The 16,262-nt window shown below is 42.5% G+C and overlaps 2 protein-coding genes across 7 annotated transcripts in view; one reads left to right on the top strand and one right to left on the bottom strand.

Annotated features, from left to right (window-relative positions):
* The window catches only part of LOC135512573 (protein-L-isoaspartate O-methyltransferase domain-containing protein 1-like), a 20,356-nt gene extending 17,660 nt beyond the window's left edge, over positions 1-2,696 (bottom strand). Inside the window, exon 1 of one of the 2 annotated variants that reach the window (XM_064934735.1) lies at positions 2,600-2,696. The gene's annotated coding sequence lies outside the window, so the exon portion shown is untranslated. The remainder of the gene's footprint in view (positions 1-2,599) is intronic. The other variant, XM_064934744.1, reaches the window with a different exon arrangement.
* Positions 2,080-16,262, top strand: LOC135512584 (uncharacterized). Of its 5 annotated transcripts, none has more exons than XM_064934774.1 (4): positions 2,080-2,182; positions 13,391-13,666; positions 15,506-15,565; positions 15,876-16,262. In XM_064934774.1, exons 1-4 carry the CDS (start codon positions 2,176-2,178, stop codon positions 15,938-15,940), a joined length of 408 nt encoding a protein of 135 aa, XP_064790846.1. In that variant the 5' UTR covers positions 2,080-2,175; the 3' UTR covers positions 15,941-16,262. The 5 variants fall into 5 exon arrangements, with proteins under 5 accessions (XP_064790846.1, XP_064790830.1, XP_064790864.1 ...); XM_064934758.1 differs by lacking the exon at positions 2,080-2,182 and adding an exon at positions 2,215-2,940; XM_064934792.1 differs by lacking the exon at positions 2,080-2,182 and adding an exon at positions 10,626-10,710.

Here is a 16,262-nt window from a genome sequence, read left to right as displayed (position 1 = left end):
GGCGATCGAATAATCCCCCACTTCCCTCCATTCTTCTAGCAAACGTGCACTCTTTGGACAATAAAATCGAAGAGTTACACCGAAGATGGAACTACCAACGGGACATTAAAAACGAACATCTTATACTTCACGGAGTCGTGGCTGAACGACGACAACATCAACATACAACTGGCTGGTTATACGATGTACTGGCAGGATAGAACAGCGGCGTCTGGTAAGACAAGGGGCAGCAGTCTATGTATATTTGTAAACAACAGCTGGTGCACAATATCTAAGGAAGTCTCGAGCTATTGCTCGCCTGAGGTAGAGTATCTCATGATAAGCTGTAGACCACACTACCGACCGAGAGAGTTTTCATCTGTATTCTTTGTAGCTGTTTACATACCATCACAGTCAGAGGCTGGCACTAAGACAGCCAATACTTAGTCCAATACTCTACTCAGCAAACGGGATGCAGTCTATCACAGTGCCATCCATTTTGTTACCAAATCACCTTATACCACCTGTATGCTCTAGTCGGCTGGCCTTCGCTACATATTCGTCGCCAGACCCACTGGCTCCAGGTCATCTATAAGTCTATGCTAGGTAAAGCTCCGCCTTATCTCAGTTCACTGGTCACGATAACAACACCCACCTGTAACACACGTTCCAGCAGGTATATCTCACTGATCATTCCCAAAGCCAACACCTCATTTGGTCACCTTTCCTTCCAGTTCTCTGCTGCCAGTGACTGGAATGAATTACAAAAATCGCTGAAGCTGGAGACTTTTATTTCCCTCACCAACTTTAAACATCAGCAGCTATCTGAGCAGCTAACCGATCGCTGCAGCTGTACATAGTCCATCTGTAAATAGCCCACCCAATCTACCTACCTCATCCGGTTTTATTTACTTTTCTGCTCTTTTGCACATCAGTATCTCTACTTGCACATCAGTATCTCTACTTGCACATCATCATCTGCTCATTTATCACTCCAGTGTTAATCTGCTAAATTGTAATTCTACACTACTATGGCTTATTTATTGCATATCTTCTCATGCCTTTTGCACACACTGTATATAGACATTATTTTTTTTCTACTGTGTCATTGACTTGTTTATTGTGATATTGGCTTGTTTATTGTGTTATTGGCTTGTTTATTGTTTATTCCATGTGTAACTATGTGTTGTTGTCTGTGTCACACTGCTTTGCTTTATCTTGGCCAGGTCGCAGTTGTTCTCAACTAGCCTACCTGGTTAAATAAAGGTGAAATAAAAATAAATAAATAGAAACTGCCTTGTCCAAGGGCAGAACGACAGATGTTTACCTTGTCAGATCAGGGACTCGATCCAGCAACCTTTCGGTTACTGGACCAATGCTCCAACCACTAGGCTACCTGCCTATTTTGGGTCAGTTGAAAGAAAAATCTACTTTTAATTCCCCTGCACTATTTACAGAGAGAATTGTCAAAGAACAGTAGACAGGCTGCCAGTAGCCTAATGTTCGAATTTTCTAACTAGTTTTCATTGGGAAGGCAGATAAGGAGTTTTTATTTTTTTTAAAGCAATCACTTTTGCATGTGAAAACACATAATCCTACTGATTACTCCACGTGCTCAATCTAGTTTAGGCTATATCACTCCTGGTTAGAGCCGATTTCGCCATGGGCATCGAACAGGCCACCAGGCTCACGCCTAGGAGGCAGCCCGGGTCCAAATCGAATGCAATCACCTTTCAGCCGGTCAAAACACGCATACCACGATTGACATTAATCGAAACCCACTCATTGACTAGTTCTCATCCACGATTGGCAGAATTATTTGAAGCCAATCAACTGCTTTCTCGAACAGTTACCACACAGATTGGACGTTTTCCATCAAATCATCTTGCCCTGATATCTCAGCACTGCGTTTTGTTGAAAACAAAACAAAAACAGGAAATGGGCTAGCCTCTTTTCTGGTTAATTACCTTTCAAATTGATAACAATAACTGTTTAAAATATTACATTGAATTGAGCTTCATGATGTAACTCGTTGGTTAGCTAAGAAACATCAACTAGCTAAATTACATACATTGGCTGAAACGGTGTTATGTTGCGTTATTTTAATCATACAACGCATGAAACAAACAACACGACATCGCAGACAATTTAACGTTACCTAGTTAACGTAACTAGCTAGGCTTTTAGCCACAACGAATGTCAGGTTAGTAAAACCAATTTCACAATGTTTGCGACATAGCTAATATCCATCAGCCTTGCAGCAGGTTCGATAGTTAATGTGGACCAAATAGCACGATACATATTGAACGTTGCCAGCTAACGCCAGGCTCCATTTAGCAGTCGATGATGTCCATAATCAACTAACGTAGGCTAAACTAGCTAAGTATTAACGAAAGAATTTGCAAAAATACATTGCGATTCGTGGTGAAAGGAAGTGGAGTTGACAGATGGACATTGGTGTAAACAGATGTCAATCGTCTCTAGAAATGAAGTTTTGAACACATGCCGGCCCATACAGTCTGTGTGTCACCAATTCAGACAAAACCATGGTAGTTAGCGAGTTGCCACTTTATAAAAGACAAAATGTCGACATTGCACTTTTAGATTGGAAAATACTCACAGCGCAGAGTCAATGGTTCAACGCAGTCCCAATAGCTATGGAGTTTGGGATTCGCAGCAATGCAGTCGGTTACACCACCTTCTCCGTTGTTATTGACTGGAATCCTTGCAAGAAATTGAAACAAAGACTGAACTTGTACTACTTAGCCAGAGGGATAAATGACAAACCAGAGCCTAGGGAAATAGCAGTTTTTAGACGAGCTGGAGAGATCACATATGCCGACCCGGAAAACAAGAAACTGGTCGAGGTGATGAAGGCATTGGACAACTACTGTGCACCACGCATGAATACTGTGTTCGAGAGACATTCATTTTGGGCACACAACTTCAATGAACAGGCAGGTATTGACAAGTGTATAACCTTACTGAGAACACGCGGTTGTGAGTTCAAAGACACCGAGGATTTAACCCTAGCTAAGGCAATACATGTTTGCTGTACAAAATACATTACATCAACTCAGGCTACAGTACCAGTCAAAAGGTTGGACGCATCTACTCTTTATTTTTACAATTTTCTACATTGTAGAATAGCAGCCAAAAAGTACTCCGCATATGTGGGAACTCCTTCAAGACTGTTGGAAAATTATTCCAGGTGAAGTTGGTTAAGATAATGCCAAGAGTGTGCAAAGCTGCCAAGGCAAAGGGTGGCTACTTTGAATAATCTAAAATATATTTTGAAATATATTTATATTTGTTTAACACTTTTTGGGGGTTACTACATGATTCCATGTGTTATTTCATAGTTTTGACGTCTTCACTATTATTCTGCAATGTAGAAAATAGTGAAAATAAAGAAAAACGCTTGAATGAGCAGGTGTGTCAAGTTTTGACTGATACTGTATGTATATCAGTTTGTGCATGCTATGGAAGAAAAGGGCCGCCATTATACAATCACGAGCACAGTCAGAATAAAGGCCGCCGCCATGCTCAACCAGCGAGCAGCAGGCAAAGACTTGTGGAAAAACACACTAACCAAAGAGATGTCCTGCATTCAATGTTGAATGTAAAACATGTGGCAAGATAAATCACTTTGCAGCTGTGTGGAGGTCAAGGACAGATGTTGCTCCTTTTGAAACAGAGGTCAAGGAAGTGGACATGTTGTTCATAGGTGCAGTGACACAAGTGCTCAAAAAAGATGTTGGCTGGCACACAAACTTGCGTATAGGGGGACAGACAGTCAACTTTTCAGTTAGACACAGTAGCTGAAGCTTATGTGCTCCCACAAGCAATAGCTGACAAATTGCCCATGCAATTCAACATGAAAGAGACTGAGACTGTACTCATAGCCTATGGAGGCACCCGCATTAAACCAACGGGCATCATGATATTGCAAGTTGCCACGCGGCACAAACAAGCCCATCTACAGTTCTATGTTACAGATGCATCTGATACCACTACTAGGCAGAGGCCTGTGTGCAGCTTGACCTCATCAGAAAAATGTCTACAGTTGCATGCCATGCTCTGCCATGCTCCAAGAAGAGCTACTCAAGCCTCTTAAGGATCTGCCCCTTTAAAAAAAAAAAAAAAATTCACCTAAAATGATATACCCAAACCTAACTGCCTGTAGCTCAGGCCCTGAAGCAAGGATATGAATATTATTGGTACCATTTGAAAAAGTTTTTGGAAATGTGAAAGGGATGTAGGAGAATATAACACAGTAGATCTGGTAAAAGATAATACAAAGAAAAAACCAACTGTTCTTTAGTATTTTTTTTGTACCATCTTTGAAATGCAAGAAAAATGCCATAATGTATTATTCCAGCCCTGGTGCAATTTAGAATTTGGCCGCTAGATGGTAGCAGTGTATGTGCAAAGTTTTAGACTGATCCAATGAACCATTGCATTTCTGTTAAAAAAAATGAGGCAAGACTGCCCAAATGTGCCTAATTAGTTTATGAATAACTTTTCATGTTCAAAATTAGGCACTCTTCTCAAACAATAACATGCTATTGTTTCACTGTAATAACTACTGTAAATTGGACAGTGCAGTTAGATTAACAAGAATTAACAAGCTTTCTGCCAATATCAGATATGTCTATGTCCTGGGAAATGTTCTTGTTACTTACAACCTCATGCTTATCTCATTAGCCTACGTTAGCTCAGCTGCCCTGTGGATTGGACACCAATCCCAAAGAAGATTTATTAAAGGACTCTGAGTTTCCAGGCCTGCACCACATCTACATTGATCCAAAAGTCCCTCCTGTTGTTCATGGATGTAGGAAAATCCCATATGATGTGCTTGACCAGCTGAAAGAGACATTGGACAGTCAAGAGCAGAGGGGTGTGGTCAGCACAGTAACAAAACCATCAGCGTGGTTGAAGCACCTTTGGCAGCAACTATAGCCTCGAGTCTTGGGTATGACGCTACAAGCTTGGCACCTGTATTTGGGGAGTTTCTCCCATTCTTCTCTGCAGATCGTCTCAAGCTCTGTCAGGTTGGATGGGGAGCATCTCTGCACAGCTATTTTCAGGTCTCTCCAAAGATGTTCTATCGTTCAAGTCCGGGCTCTGGCTGAAGCCACTTCTGCGTTGTCTTCGCTGTGTGCTTCGGGTCATTGTCCTGTTGGGAAGTGAACCTTTGCCCTGTCTGAGGTCCTGAGTGCTCTGGAGCAGGTTTTCATCAAGGATCTCTCTGTACTTTGCTCTGTTCACCTTTCCCTTGGTCCTGACTAGTCTCCCAGTCTCTGTCGCTTAAAAACCTCCCCACAGAAGGATTCTGCCACCACCATGCTTCACCGTAGGGATGGTGCCAGGTTTCCTCCAGACGTAATGCTTGGCGTTCAGGCCAAAGAGTTCAATCTTGGTTTCATCAGACCAGAGAAACTTGTTTTTCATGGTCTGAGAGTCCTTTAGGTGCCTTTTGGTAAAATCCAAGCGGGCTGTCATGTGCCTTTTACTGAGGAGTGGCTTCTGTCTTGCCACTCTACTATAAAGGCCTGATTGGTGGAGTGCTGAAGAGATGGTTGTCCTTCTGGAAGGTTTTCCATTCTCCACAGAGGAACTTTGGAGCTCTGTCAGAGTGACCATCGGTTTCTTGGCCGCCTCGTTGACCAAGGCCCTTCTTCCCCGATTGCCTTGTTTGGCCGGGCGACCAGCTCTAGGAAGAGTCTTACGTGGTTCCAAACTTCTTCCATTTAAGAATGATTGAGGCCACTGTGTCCTTCAATGCTGCAGAAATGTTTTGGTACCCTTCCCCAGATCTGTGCCTCGACACAATACTGTCTTGGAGCTCTACCGACAATTCCTTCGATCTCATGGCTTGGTTTTTTCTCTGACGATCATTGTCAACTGTAGGACCTTATATTGACAGGTGTGTGTGCCTTTCCAAATCATGTCCAATCAACTGCATTTACAACAGGTTGACTCCAATGAAGTTGTAGAAACATTTCAAGGATGATCAATGGAAACAGGATGCACCTGAGCTCAATTTCGAGTCACATAGCAAAGGGTATGAATACTTATGTAAATAAGGTATGTATGTGTTTATGTTTAATCAATTTGCAAAAATGTCTAAAAACCTGTTTTCTCTTTGTCATTATGGGATATTGTCTGTAAATTGATGAGGATTTTATTTATTTAATACATTTTATAATAAGGCTGTAACCTAACAAAATGTGGAAAAAGTCAAGGGGTCTGAATACTTTCCGAATGTACTGTATGGTCTATGGACCAACGTCTTTCAACGCAATATTTTCAAGTATGTAAAACAACTGACCAGTAAACTTTAATGTGGGCGTGGGCTGGCACATAAATGTATATACACCAGTACACATGTTACAAACCCTGACAAGACTCAACATATGCAAGCATGTTCAGATTGACCACAAGGGAGCGCTAAAACAAGCACATATCGCTTGATCTGTTTGACTCAGTGTTGAAATTGGAAACCTGAGGTCTGGATTGTGATTCCTAGGATTTCAGTGACTACTTATTTTGAACTTTTTTTGTTTTATTCAAAAGGAGAAACACTTTTACATCCAAGGGTACAGATTACAGATTGAGAGACAGAGAAGTTTGTCATAAAGTGGCTGCAGCTTGCACCAGACAGAGGCAGAAAGGAGAGGACTGAACACAGCAAGGAAAGGGCAGCTAGAACCAGAGACACACATTTACATACACACATAAACTTAGCAAAAAAATAAATGTCCTCTCACTGTCAACTGCGTTTATTTTCAGCCAATTTAACATGTGGTAATATTTGTATGAACATAGGATTCAACATGTGAGACATATTGAACAAGTTCCACAGACATGTGACTAAAAGAAGTGGAATAATGTATCCCTGAACAAAGGGGGGTCAAAATCAAATCAACAGTCGGTATCTGGTAGAGGTCGACCGATTATGATTTTTCAACGCCGATACCGATTATTGGAGGACAAAAAAACCGGATACCGATTAATCGGCCGATTTTTAAAATGTATTTGTAATAATTTAAAATACAACCATACTGAATGAACACTTATTTTAACTTAATATAATACATCAATAAAAATCAATTTAGCCTCAAATAAATAATGAAACATGTTCAATTTGGTTTAAATAATGCAAAAACAAAGTGTTGGAGAAGAAAGCAAAAGTGCAATATGTGCCACGTAAGAAAGCTAATGTTTTAAGTTCCTTGCTCAGAACATGAGAACATATGAAAGCTGGTGGTTCCTTTTAACATGAGTCTTCAATATTCCCAGGTAAGAAGTTTTAGGTTGTAGTTATTATAGGAATTATAGGACTATTTCTCTCTACCATTTGTATTTCATATACCTTTGACTATTGGATGTTCTTATAGGCACTTTAGTATTGCCATTGTAACAGTATAGCTTCCGTTCCTCTCCTCGCTCCTACCTGGGCTCGAACCAGGAACACAACGACAACAGCCACCCTCGAAGCAGCGTTACCCATGTAGAGCAAGGGGAACAACTACTCCAAGTCTCAGAGCGAGTGACGTTTGAAACGTTATTAGCGCTCACCCCGCTAATTAGCTAAAGTGCTGTTTGAATGAATGCTTACAGGCCTGCTGCTGCCTACCATTGCTCAGGTGGTTAGAGCGTTGGACTAGTTAACCGTAAGGTTGCAAGATTGAATCCCTGAGCTGACAAGGTAAAAATCTGTCGTTCTGCCCCTGAACAAGGCAGTTAACCCACCGTTCCTAGGCCGTCATTGAAAGTAAGAATGTGTTCTTAACTGACTTGCCTCGTTTCATAAAGTTTAAATAAAATCGGCATCCAAAATTACCGATTTCCGATTGTTATGAAAACTTGAAATGGGCCCTAATTAATCGGCCATTCCGATAAATCGGTCGACCTCTAGTATCTGGTGTGGCCACCAGCTGCATGAAGTACTGCAGTGCATCTCCTCCTCATGGACTGCACCAGATTTGTCAGTTCTTGCTGTGAGATGTTACCCCACTCTTCCACCAAGGCATCTGCAAATTCCTGGACATTTCTGGGGGAAATGGCCCTAGTCCTCACCCTCCGATCCAACAGGTCCCAGACGTGCTCAATTGGATTGAGATCCGGGCTCTTCGCTGGCCATTGCAGAACACTGACATTCATGTCTTGCTGGAAATTACACACAGAACGAGCAGTATGACTGGTGGCATTGTCATGCTGGAAGGTCATGTCAGGATGAGTCTGCAGGAAGGGTACCACATGAGGGAGGAGGATGTCTTCTCTGTAACGCACAGCATTGAGATTGCCTGCAATGACAACAAGTTCAGTCCGATGATGCTGTGACACACCGCCACAGACCATGACAGACACTCCAAATCGATCCCGCTCCAGAGTACAGGCCTTGGTGTAACGCTCATTCCTTCGACGATAAACGTGAATTCTACCATCACCCCTGTTGAGACAACACTTTTTGCCAGTCCTGTCTGGTCCAGCGATGGTGGGTTTGTGCCCAAAGGCGACGTTGTTGCCGGTGATGTCTGGTGAGGACCTGCCTTACAACAGGCCTACAAGCCCTCAGTCCAGCCTCTCTCAGCCTATTGTGGACAGTCTGAGCACTGATGGAGAGATTGTGCGTTCCTGGTGTATCTCGGGCAGTTGTTTCTGCCATCCTGTACCTGTCCCGCAGGTGTGATGTTTCGGATGTACCGATCCTGTGCAGGTGTTGTTACACGTGCTCTGCCACTGCGAGGACGATCAGCTGTCCATCCTGTCTCCCTGTAGTGCTGTCTTAGGCATCTCACAGTACGGACATCGCAATTTATTTCCCTGGCCACATCTGCAGTCCTCATGCTTCCTTCCAGCACACCTAAGGCACGTTCACGCAGATGAGCAGGGACCCTGGGCATCTTTGGTTAGGTGTTTTTCAGAGTCAGTAGAAAGGCCTCTTTAGTGTCCTAAGCTTTCATAACTGTGACCTTAATTGCCTACCATCTGTAAGCTGTTAGTGTCTTAACGACCGTTCCGCAGGTGCATGTTCATTAATTGTTTATGGTTCATTGAACAAGCATGGGAAACAGTGTTTAAACCTTTTACAATGAAGATCTGTGGAGTTATTTGCATTTGTATGAATTATCTTTGAAAGACAGGGTCCTGAAAAAGTGACGTTTCTTTTATTGCTGAGTTTACATACACACAAACATGTAAGGGATAAACACTGACACTTGGTACATTATCTAGAAATAATGGAGGACTTGATAATAACGAGTTTATTAATTCCAGATAATGTACAGAGCAGAGGCGTTTATCCCACTTAAACCGCTGTTGCCATAGAAAACAAGCACACATTTACTGGTAAAAATGACATGTTTTCATTGAGATTTTAATTTTGATAAGTAAATTCATACTATTTCAGCAATCCACTAAACCAGGTTGTTAGTTCTATCAGTTAAGTTGCTAGAGAAGAGGACTTGTTGTTCATGCTATTTGTTTGGTTGCTATGCAGGCTTGCAATGTTCTTATCCCTTGCTTGCTAGGTAGCCAACTATGGCTAACACAGTTGTGTCAACTTTGCAGACAGAATAACATCAAAGTAGCTGCATTTGCATTTGTTTAAGCTGTTTTCTAGTGACATTTATTTGGATACATCCATGCTACTGTACATAAATAGTGCCTGTTAAGGGATGAAACCCACACGGTCAATTTAATCTATTTAGATAAAAATCGAGTGAATTCGGGGCATTGCTGGGCCTAAAATGGCATCTTTGGCTCAGTTCTGGCTGCCAGATCGGGCCCAAATGACTCGGGCCTATTCTGTACCGTCATTCATTTCTGACTCGGGCCGGATCCGGCTGCCAGTTTTAGATCTGGCATGCAGGAATCAGGCCAGATGTCTGTGCCACCTGGGATGCAGCTAGTTTGTGAAGTGGTTGACTAGCCTACTAGCAGTTTCTCCAAGCCGAAGGAACACACCTGAGAGGATGTTAACACGTCACATGGTGGTTAGCAGATGTAGACAAATAGATGTGTGTTTTGCCCTACTGTAGAAATAGCCTGGTAAAGATGGATTCAAAGGAAATGTTTACCCGGGGACTCAGAGGTGAAAACATCAGAGATCAAATTAATGTGAATCTCTCGCTCTCTCTCTATGATAGACCCTATTATATAGGCTATTATACTCCTTTAAACTTCAACTTTAAAGTTTGCAATAGTATAAATTGCAAGAGGATGTGATCTGTTGGTCAGTGTTATCATACCATCGGCTTGTTTATAATGAGAGCTACTCAGACCTGTGTTTCCTGAGTAAGTGTGTGTGAGGTCATAAAATGTAGTTTCCACACTGCCTTTCTGTGTCTGAAGGTACTCATCAAGCTGTGAAAAAAGAAACACATCAAGCTGTGAAAAAGACAGATTGACATACAGTATATATTCAAAAGTATGTGGGCACCCCTTCAAATGAGTGGATTTGGCTATTTTAGCCACACCTGCTGCTGACAGGTGAATAAAATCGAGCACACAGCCATTCCATCTCCATAGACAAACATAGGCAGTAGAATGGCCTTACTGAAGAGCCCAATGACTTTCAACATGGCACCGTCATAGGATGCCACCTTTCCAACAAGTCAGTTCGTTAAATTTCTGCTTTACTGGAGTTTCCCTGATCAACTGGCAGTGCTGTTATTGTGAAGTGGAAACGTCTAGGAACAACAAGAGCTCAGCTGTGAAGTGGTAGGTAGGCCACACAATTTCTTACGGGACCACAGAGTGCTGTAGGAAATGAAGTGCAAAGCGGGTAAAAATCGTCTGTCCTTGTTTGCAACACTCACTACCAAGTTCCAAACTATATCTGGAAGCAACGTCAGCACAAGAACTGTTGTCGGGAGCATCATAAAATGGGTTTCCGTGGCTGAGCAGCCGCACACAAGCCTAAGATCACCACGCGCAATACTATGCATTGGCTGGAGTGGTGTAAGGCTCGCTGCCATTGGACTCTGGAGTAGTGGAAAGTATTCTCTGGAGTGATGAATTACGCTTCACCATCTGGCAGTCCGACGGACAAATATGGGTTTGGCGGATGCCAGGAGAACGCTACCTGCCTAAATGTATAGTGCCAAATGTAAAATTTGGTGGAGGAGGAATAATGGTCTGGGGCTGTTTTTCATGGTTTGGGCTAGGCCCCTTAGTTCCAGTGACGGGACACTACAGCATACATTCTTACAATGACATTCTAGATGATTCTGTGCATCCAAATTTGTGGCAACAGTTTGGGGAAGGCCCTTTCCTGTTTCAGCATTGCAATGCCCCCGTGCACAAAGTGAGGTCCATACAATCGAAATCGGTGTGAAAGAACTTGACTGGCCTGCACAGAGCTCTGACCTCAACCCCATCGAACACCTTTGGGATGGAACGCCGATTGAGGCAGTGAGCTCTTAAAGCCATTCTACTGCCAATGTTTTTCTATGTAGATTGCATATCTGTGTGCTTGATGGTAGACTCTAAGAGTCTACGGGATCACCCCCCACGGGACGGTTGAGCTAACATAGGCTAACGTGATTAGCATGAGGTTGTAAGTATGGAGAAAATTTCCCAGGACATAGACATATCTGATATGGGCAGAAAACGTAAATTCTTGTTCATTTAACTGCACTGTCCAATTTACAGTAGCTATTACAGTGCAATAATACCATGCTATTGTTTGAGGAGAGTGCACAGTTATGCACTTGAAAATGTATTAATAAACCAATTAGGCACATTTGGGCAGTCTTGATACAACATTTTGAACAGAAATGCAATGATTCATTGAATCAGTCTAAAACTCTACACATAATCTGCTGCCATCTAGTGGCCAAGATCTAAATTGTGCCTAACCTGGAACAGTACATTATGGCTTTTCTCTTGCAGTTCAAAGATGATGGAACAAAGAAAAACATATGTTTTTATATTTGTATTATCTTCTACCAGATCTAATTGGTTATATTCTCCTACATTAATTTCACATTTTCACAAACTTCAGTGTTTCCTTTCAAATGGTATCAAGAATATGCATATCCTTGCTTCAGGTCTGAGCTACAGGCAGTTAGATTTGGGCATGTCATTTTTGGCGATTTAAAAAAAAAGGGTCCGATCCTTAAGAGTAACTCCTGTCAGCAACAGGTGTGGCTGAAATAGTCAAATCCATTCATTTGAAGGGGTGGCCACACACTTTTGTATATATAGTGTATATCAGCATGGTAGAATTTAATGGCTAGTTCATTCTTGCATGTTCTTTGTTTTGAGCAGCTTTTGAAAGCAAAAGTCGAATTGAAAACATTAATGTTATTGGCATTGTTGAATTCAATTTTCATAATGGCAAGCTAGGACTGATGGTTTGGTTGGCTACGTATAGTCCCTGGTTGATTATCCCTTACATATGCACGGTATATCAGCATGGTAGAATTCAATGGCTATAGTTCATTCTTACATGTTCTATGTTTGATCTGCTCTAATTTAAAGCATTGTTGTCATTGGGAATTCGATTTTCATAATAGCAAGCTAGGACTCATGGTTGTTTAGCTAAATTAGCAAGTCTGTTTGTTTGGTGACCAAGGCAACTACTGTAGCTATCTAGTAAACTAACTTGCTAGCTACTTTAGTTGATGTTGAACACATTTCTAGTGGCTTATGTGTTAAATTAAAGCCATGGGATAAAGGGGATAATCAACACGGGGCTCTATGCGTTCTCTGGGAAATGAACACGTAGAAATAGCCTGGTAAAGATGGATTCAGTGGAAATGTTTACCTGGGGAGTCGAAGGTGAAAACATCAAAGAGAGAGAACAAATGAATGTGAAGCTCTCTCTCTCTACTGTCATAGACTCTACTGTATAGGAAAATATACTCCTTTAAACTTCCACTTTAAACTTTGCAAGTTTGCAATAGAATGAATTGCAAGAGGATGTGATCTGTTGGTCAGTGTTATCAAACCATCTGCTGGTTTATCATGAGAGCTTCTCAGAACTCAGACCTGCGTTTCCTGAGTAACTGTTGGGTCACCCGATAGGTAGTTTCCACACTGCCTTTCTTTGTCTGAAGGGACTCAGTCCACACATCAAGCTGTGAAAAGGACAGGCTGACATATATCACAAACGGGACTGATTGACATTATGTGCTTGATCTTAAGGATAGCTTTTCTCTTGGTCCAAGTAAGAGGTAAGTCTAGGCATAGCCAGGCATAGGCTTTTAGTGGAAAGGAGTATGTTGTTCTCTCTGTCATATTTCAAATGGATGAATAGGATGGATAAATAGGAAATAGAGCTTGGACCATCTTTGCTTATATCCTAACAAGTAGCTATAAAAAGCTTATAAGTGGTTATAACACGCTTAACACAAGTGTTTCATCTTATAAAAAGTGGATGTTTCTGGATTTATAGGTCACTGTTACACCTCCATCAACTCAGCCCATGTGGACCAAATGATCCGGCCGGGCCACAGCTTCAGCCTGGCCTGTGAGTTTGTCTGCCTGCAGCCCAGCCATGTGATGCAGTGGTGGAAGGATGGCCAGGTCCTACTTAACGCTAGCGCCATCCTGCCCAACATTACTCTGTCTATGCATGTGAGTGGAGCTGGGGAGAAGGACAGTGGAAACTATAGCTGTAGGACAGAACCAGCTGATGCCCTGGGCACCACAGCTGTTATTACAGTGGGAGGTAAGATCAAATCAAAATCTAATCCAATTTTATTTGTCACGTACACAGTTTACAGCAGGTGTAAAAGGGGCAGTGAAATGCTTGTGTGCTATCTCCCTCAACACTGCAGTACAATAATCAATATCAATAATAAGAGTCAAATAAAAACATACCACATTTAGGCATGTGTGAAGTGTACAATTGTCATAGACCTGAATATTTATGTATCACCCTGAGCTAATACTTAGGCTTCAGCTCAGTGTGTTAATGCAGCCTTGTAGCACACAGATTACCCAGGTTACACCCCGTTGGTTACACATCTGTATGTATCTATATAAACTCAGCAAAAAAAGAAACGTCACTTTTTCAGGACCCTGTCTTTCAAAGATAATTCATACAAATCTAAATAACTCCACAGATCTTCATTGTAAAGGGTTTAAACACTGTTTCCCATGCTTGTTCAATGAACCATAAACAATTAATGGACATGCACCTGTGGAATGGTCGTTAAGACAAGAACAGCTTACAGACGGTAGGCAATTAAGGTCACAGTTATGAAAGCTTAGAACACTAAAGAGGCATTTCTACTGACTCTGAAAAACACCAAAAGAAAGATACCCAGGGTCCCTGCTCATCTGCGTGAACGTGCCTTAGGCATGCTGAAAGGAGGCATGAGGACTGCAGATGTTGCCAGGGCAATAAATTGCAATGTCTGTACTGTGAGACGCCGAAAACAGCGCTACAGGGAGACAGGACGGACAGCCGATCGTCCTCGCAGTGGCAGACCACATGTAACAACACCTGCACAGGATCGGGACATCCGAACATCACACCTGCGTGACAGGTACAGGATGGCAACAACAACTGCCCGAGTTACACCAGGAACGCACAATCCCTCTATCAGTGCACAGACTGTCCACAATAGGCTGAGAGAGGCTGGACTGGGGGCTTGTAGGCCTGTTGTAAAGCAGGTCCTTACCAGACATCACCGACAACAACGTCGCCTTTGGGCACAAACCCACCGTCGCTGGACCAGATAGGACTGGCAAAAAGTGCTCCTCACTGACAAGCTGTGGTTTTGTCTCACCAGGGCTGATGGTCGGATTCGCATTTCTCGTCGAAGGAATGAGCATTACACCAAGGCCTGTACTCTGGAGTGGGATCGATTTGGAGGTGTAGGGTCCGTCATGGTCTGGGGCGGTGTGTCACAGCATCATCGGACTGAGCTTGTTGTCACTGCAGGCAATCTCAACGCTGTGTGTTACAGGGAAGACATCCTCTCTCATGTGGGACCCTTCCTGCAGGCTCATCCTGAAATGACCCTCCAGCATGACAATGCCACCAGCCGTACTGCTCGTTCTGTGCGTGATTTCCTGCAAGACATGAATGTCAGTGTTCTGTCATGGCCAGCGAAGAGCCCGGATCTTAATCCCATTGAGCACGTCTGGGACCTGTTGGATCGGAGGGTGAGGACTAGGGTCATTTTCCCCCATAAATGTCCAGGAACTTGCAGGTCCCTTGGTGGAAGAGTGGGGTAACATCCCACAGAACTGGCAAATCTGGTGTAGTCCATGAGGAGGAGATGCTCTGCAGTACTTAATGCAGTGCATTAAGTACCCGATATTGACTGTTACTTACTGATTTTGACCCCTTTGTTCAGGGACACATTATTCCATTTCTGTTAGTCACACGTCTGTGGAACTTGTTCAGTTTATGTCTCACTTGTTGAATCTTGTTATGTTCATACAAGTATTTACTGAAAATACAAGTTTGCTGAAAAGAAACGCAGTTAACAGTGAGAGGACGTTTCTTTTGTTGCTGAGTTTAAAATGTTTTGATCTGGGCTTTTTTCTCCCCCAGACCTCCCTACCTCTGGACCCTCTTTCAATACCCTTGAGCCCACAATCGAGCCAAAGCAGGGTAGGTGTAAGGTGCATGGGGTTCGGGTTTCCAGACAAGGTGACATGTTCTTTCCCACCCACATGGTTTAGCAGCCCTAGAGTTCACCACCCAGCGTCTGTAGTTCACCACCCAGCGTCTGTAGTTCACCACCCAGCATCAATGATATTGAGAACAATGTCCTCGTCTTTTCAATGATTTTAATTTCTCTCTTTCTCTCTCTTTCCTGTCTGTCTCTCCTTTTGACATTTCTTAATTTTCTTTCTTTCTCTTTTCTACATTCTCTTTCTCTCTCTCTTTTGCTCTTGCTCTCCCTCTATCTCTCTTTCAGGTGTTCTAGATGTTGTGATGGTGTGGTACCTACTGTTGAAGGCTATTTTCTCATCCTCATGGTGACCACTATAGTTCTGGTTCTAGCCTGCAGGCTCCGCTGAATACAGTATGGCTCTCAAGCTTATAACATGCTGCCATGTGGCTTTGCTTCCAGCTATTGTTGAATTTTAACAGCACATGCTGTGGAACACTGTAAATCAACTTCAAGTGCTAGTGATCTTAGTTTAAAATGTTGATGGAACAGTTGGTTTTGATCTGTGTATTGTGTTTGTTCAATTATAACTTCTGTTATAAATCCTGTTAGCCTACATTATTAACTATTTGGTATAATTATTTCTTCAAACCTGTACTGCTGCTGCAATAAACTCTCTTTTTTTCAATTTTA

Source organism: Oncorhynchus masou, chromosome 3, assembly GCF_036934945.1.
Source record: "Oncorhynchus masou masou isolate Uvic2021 chromosome 3, UVic_Omas_1.1, whole genome shotgun sequence".
Taxonomy (NCBI): domain Eukaryota; kingdom Metazoa; phylum Chordata; class Actinopteri; order Salmoniformes; family Salmonidae; genus Oncorhynchus; species Oncorhynchus masou.
The sequence above is the reverse complement of the archived record's forward strand: the minus strand, read 5'-3'. Positions and strand labels throughout refer to the sequence as shown.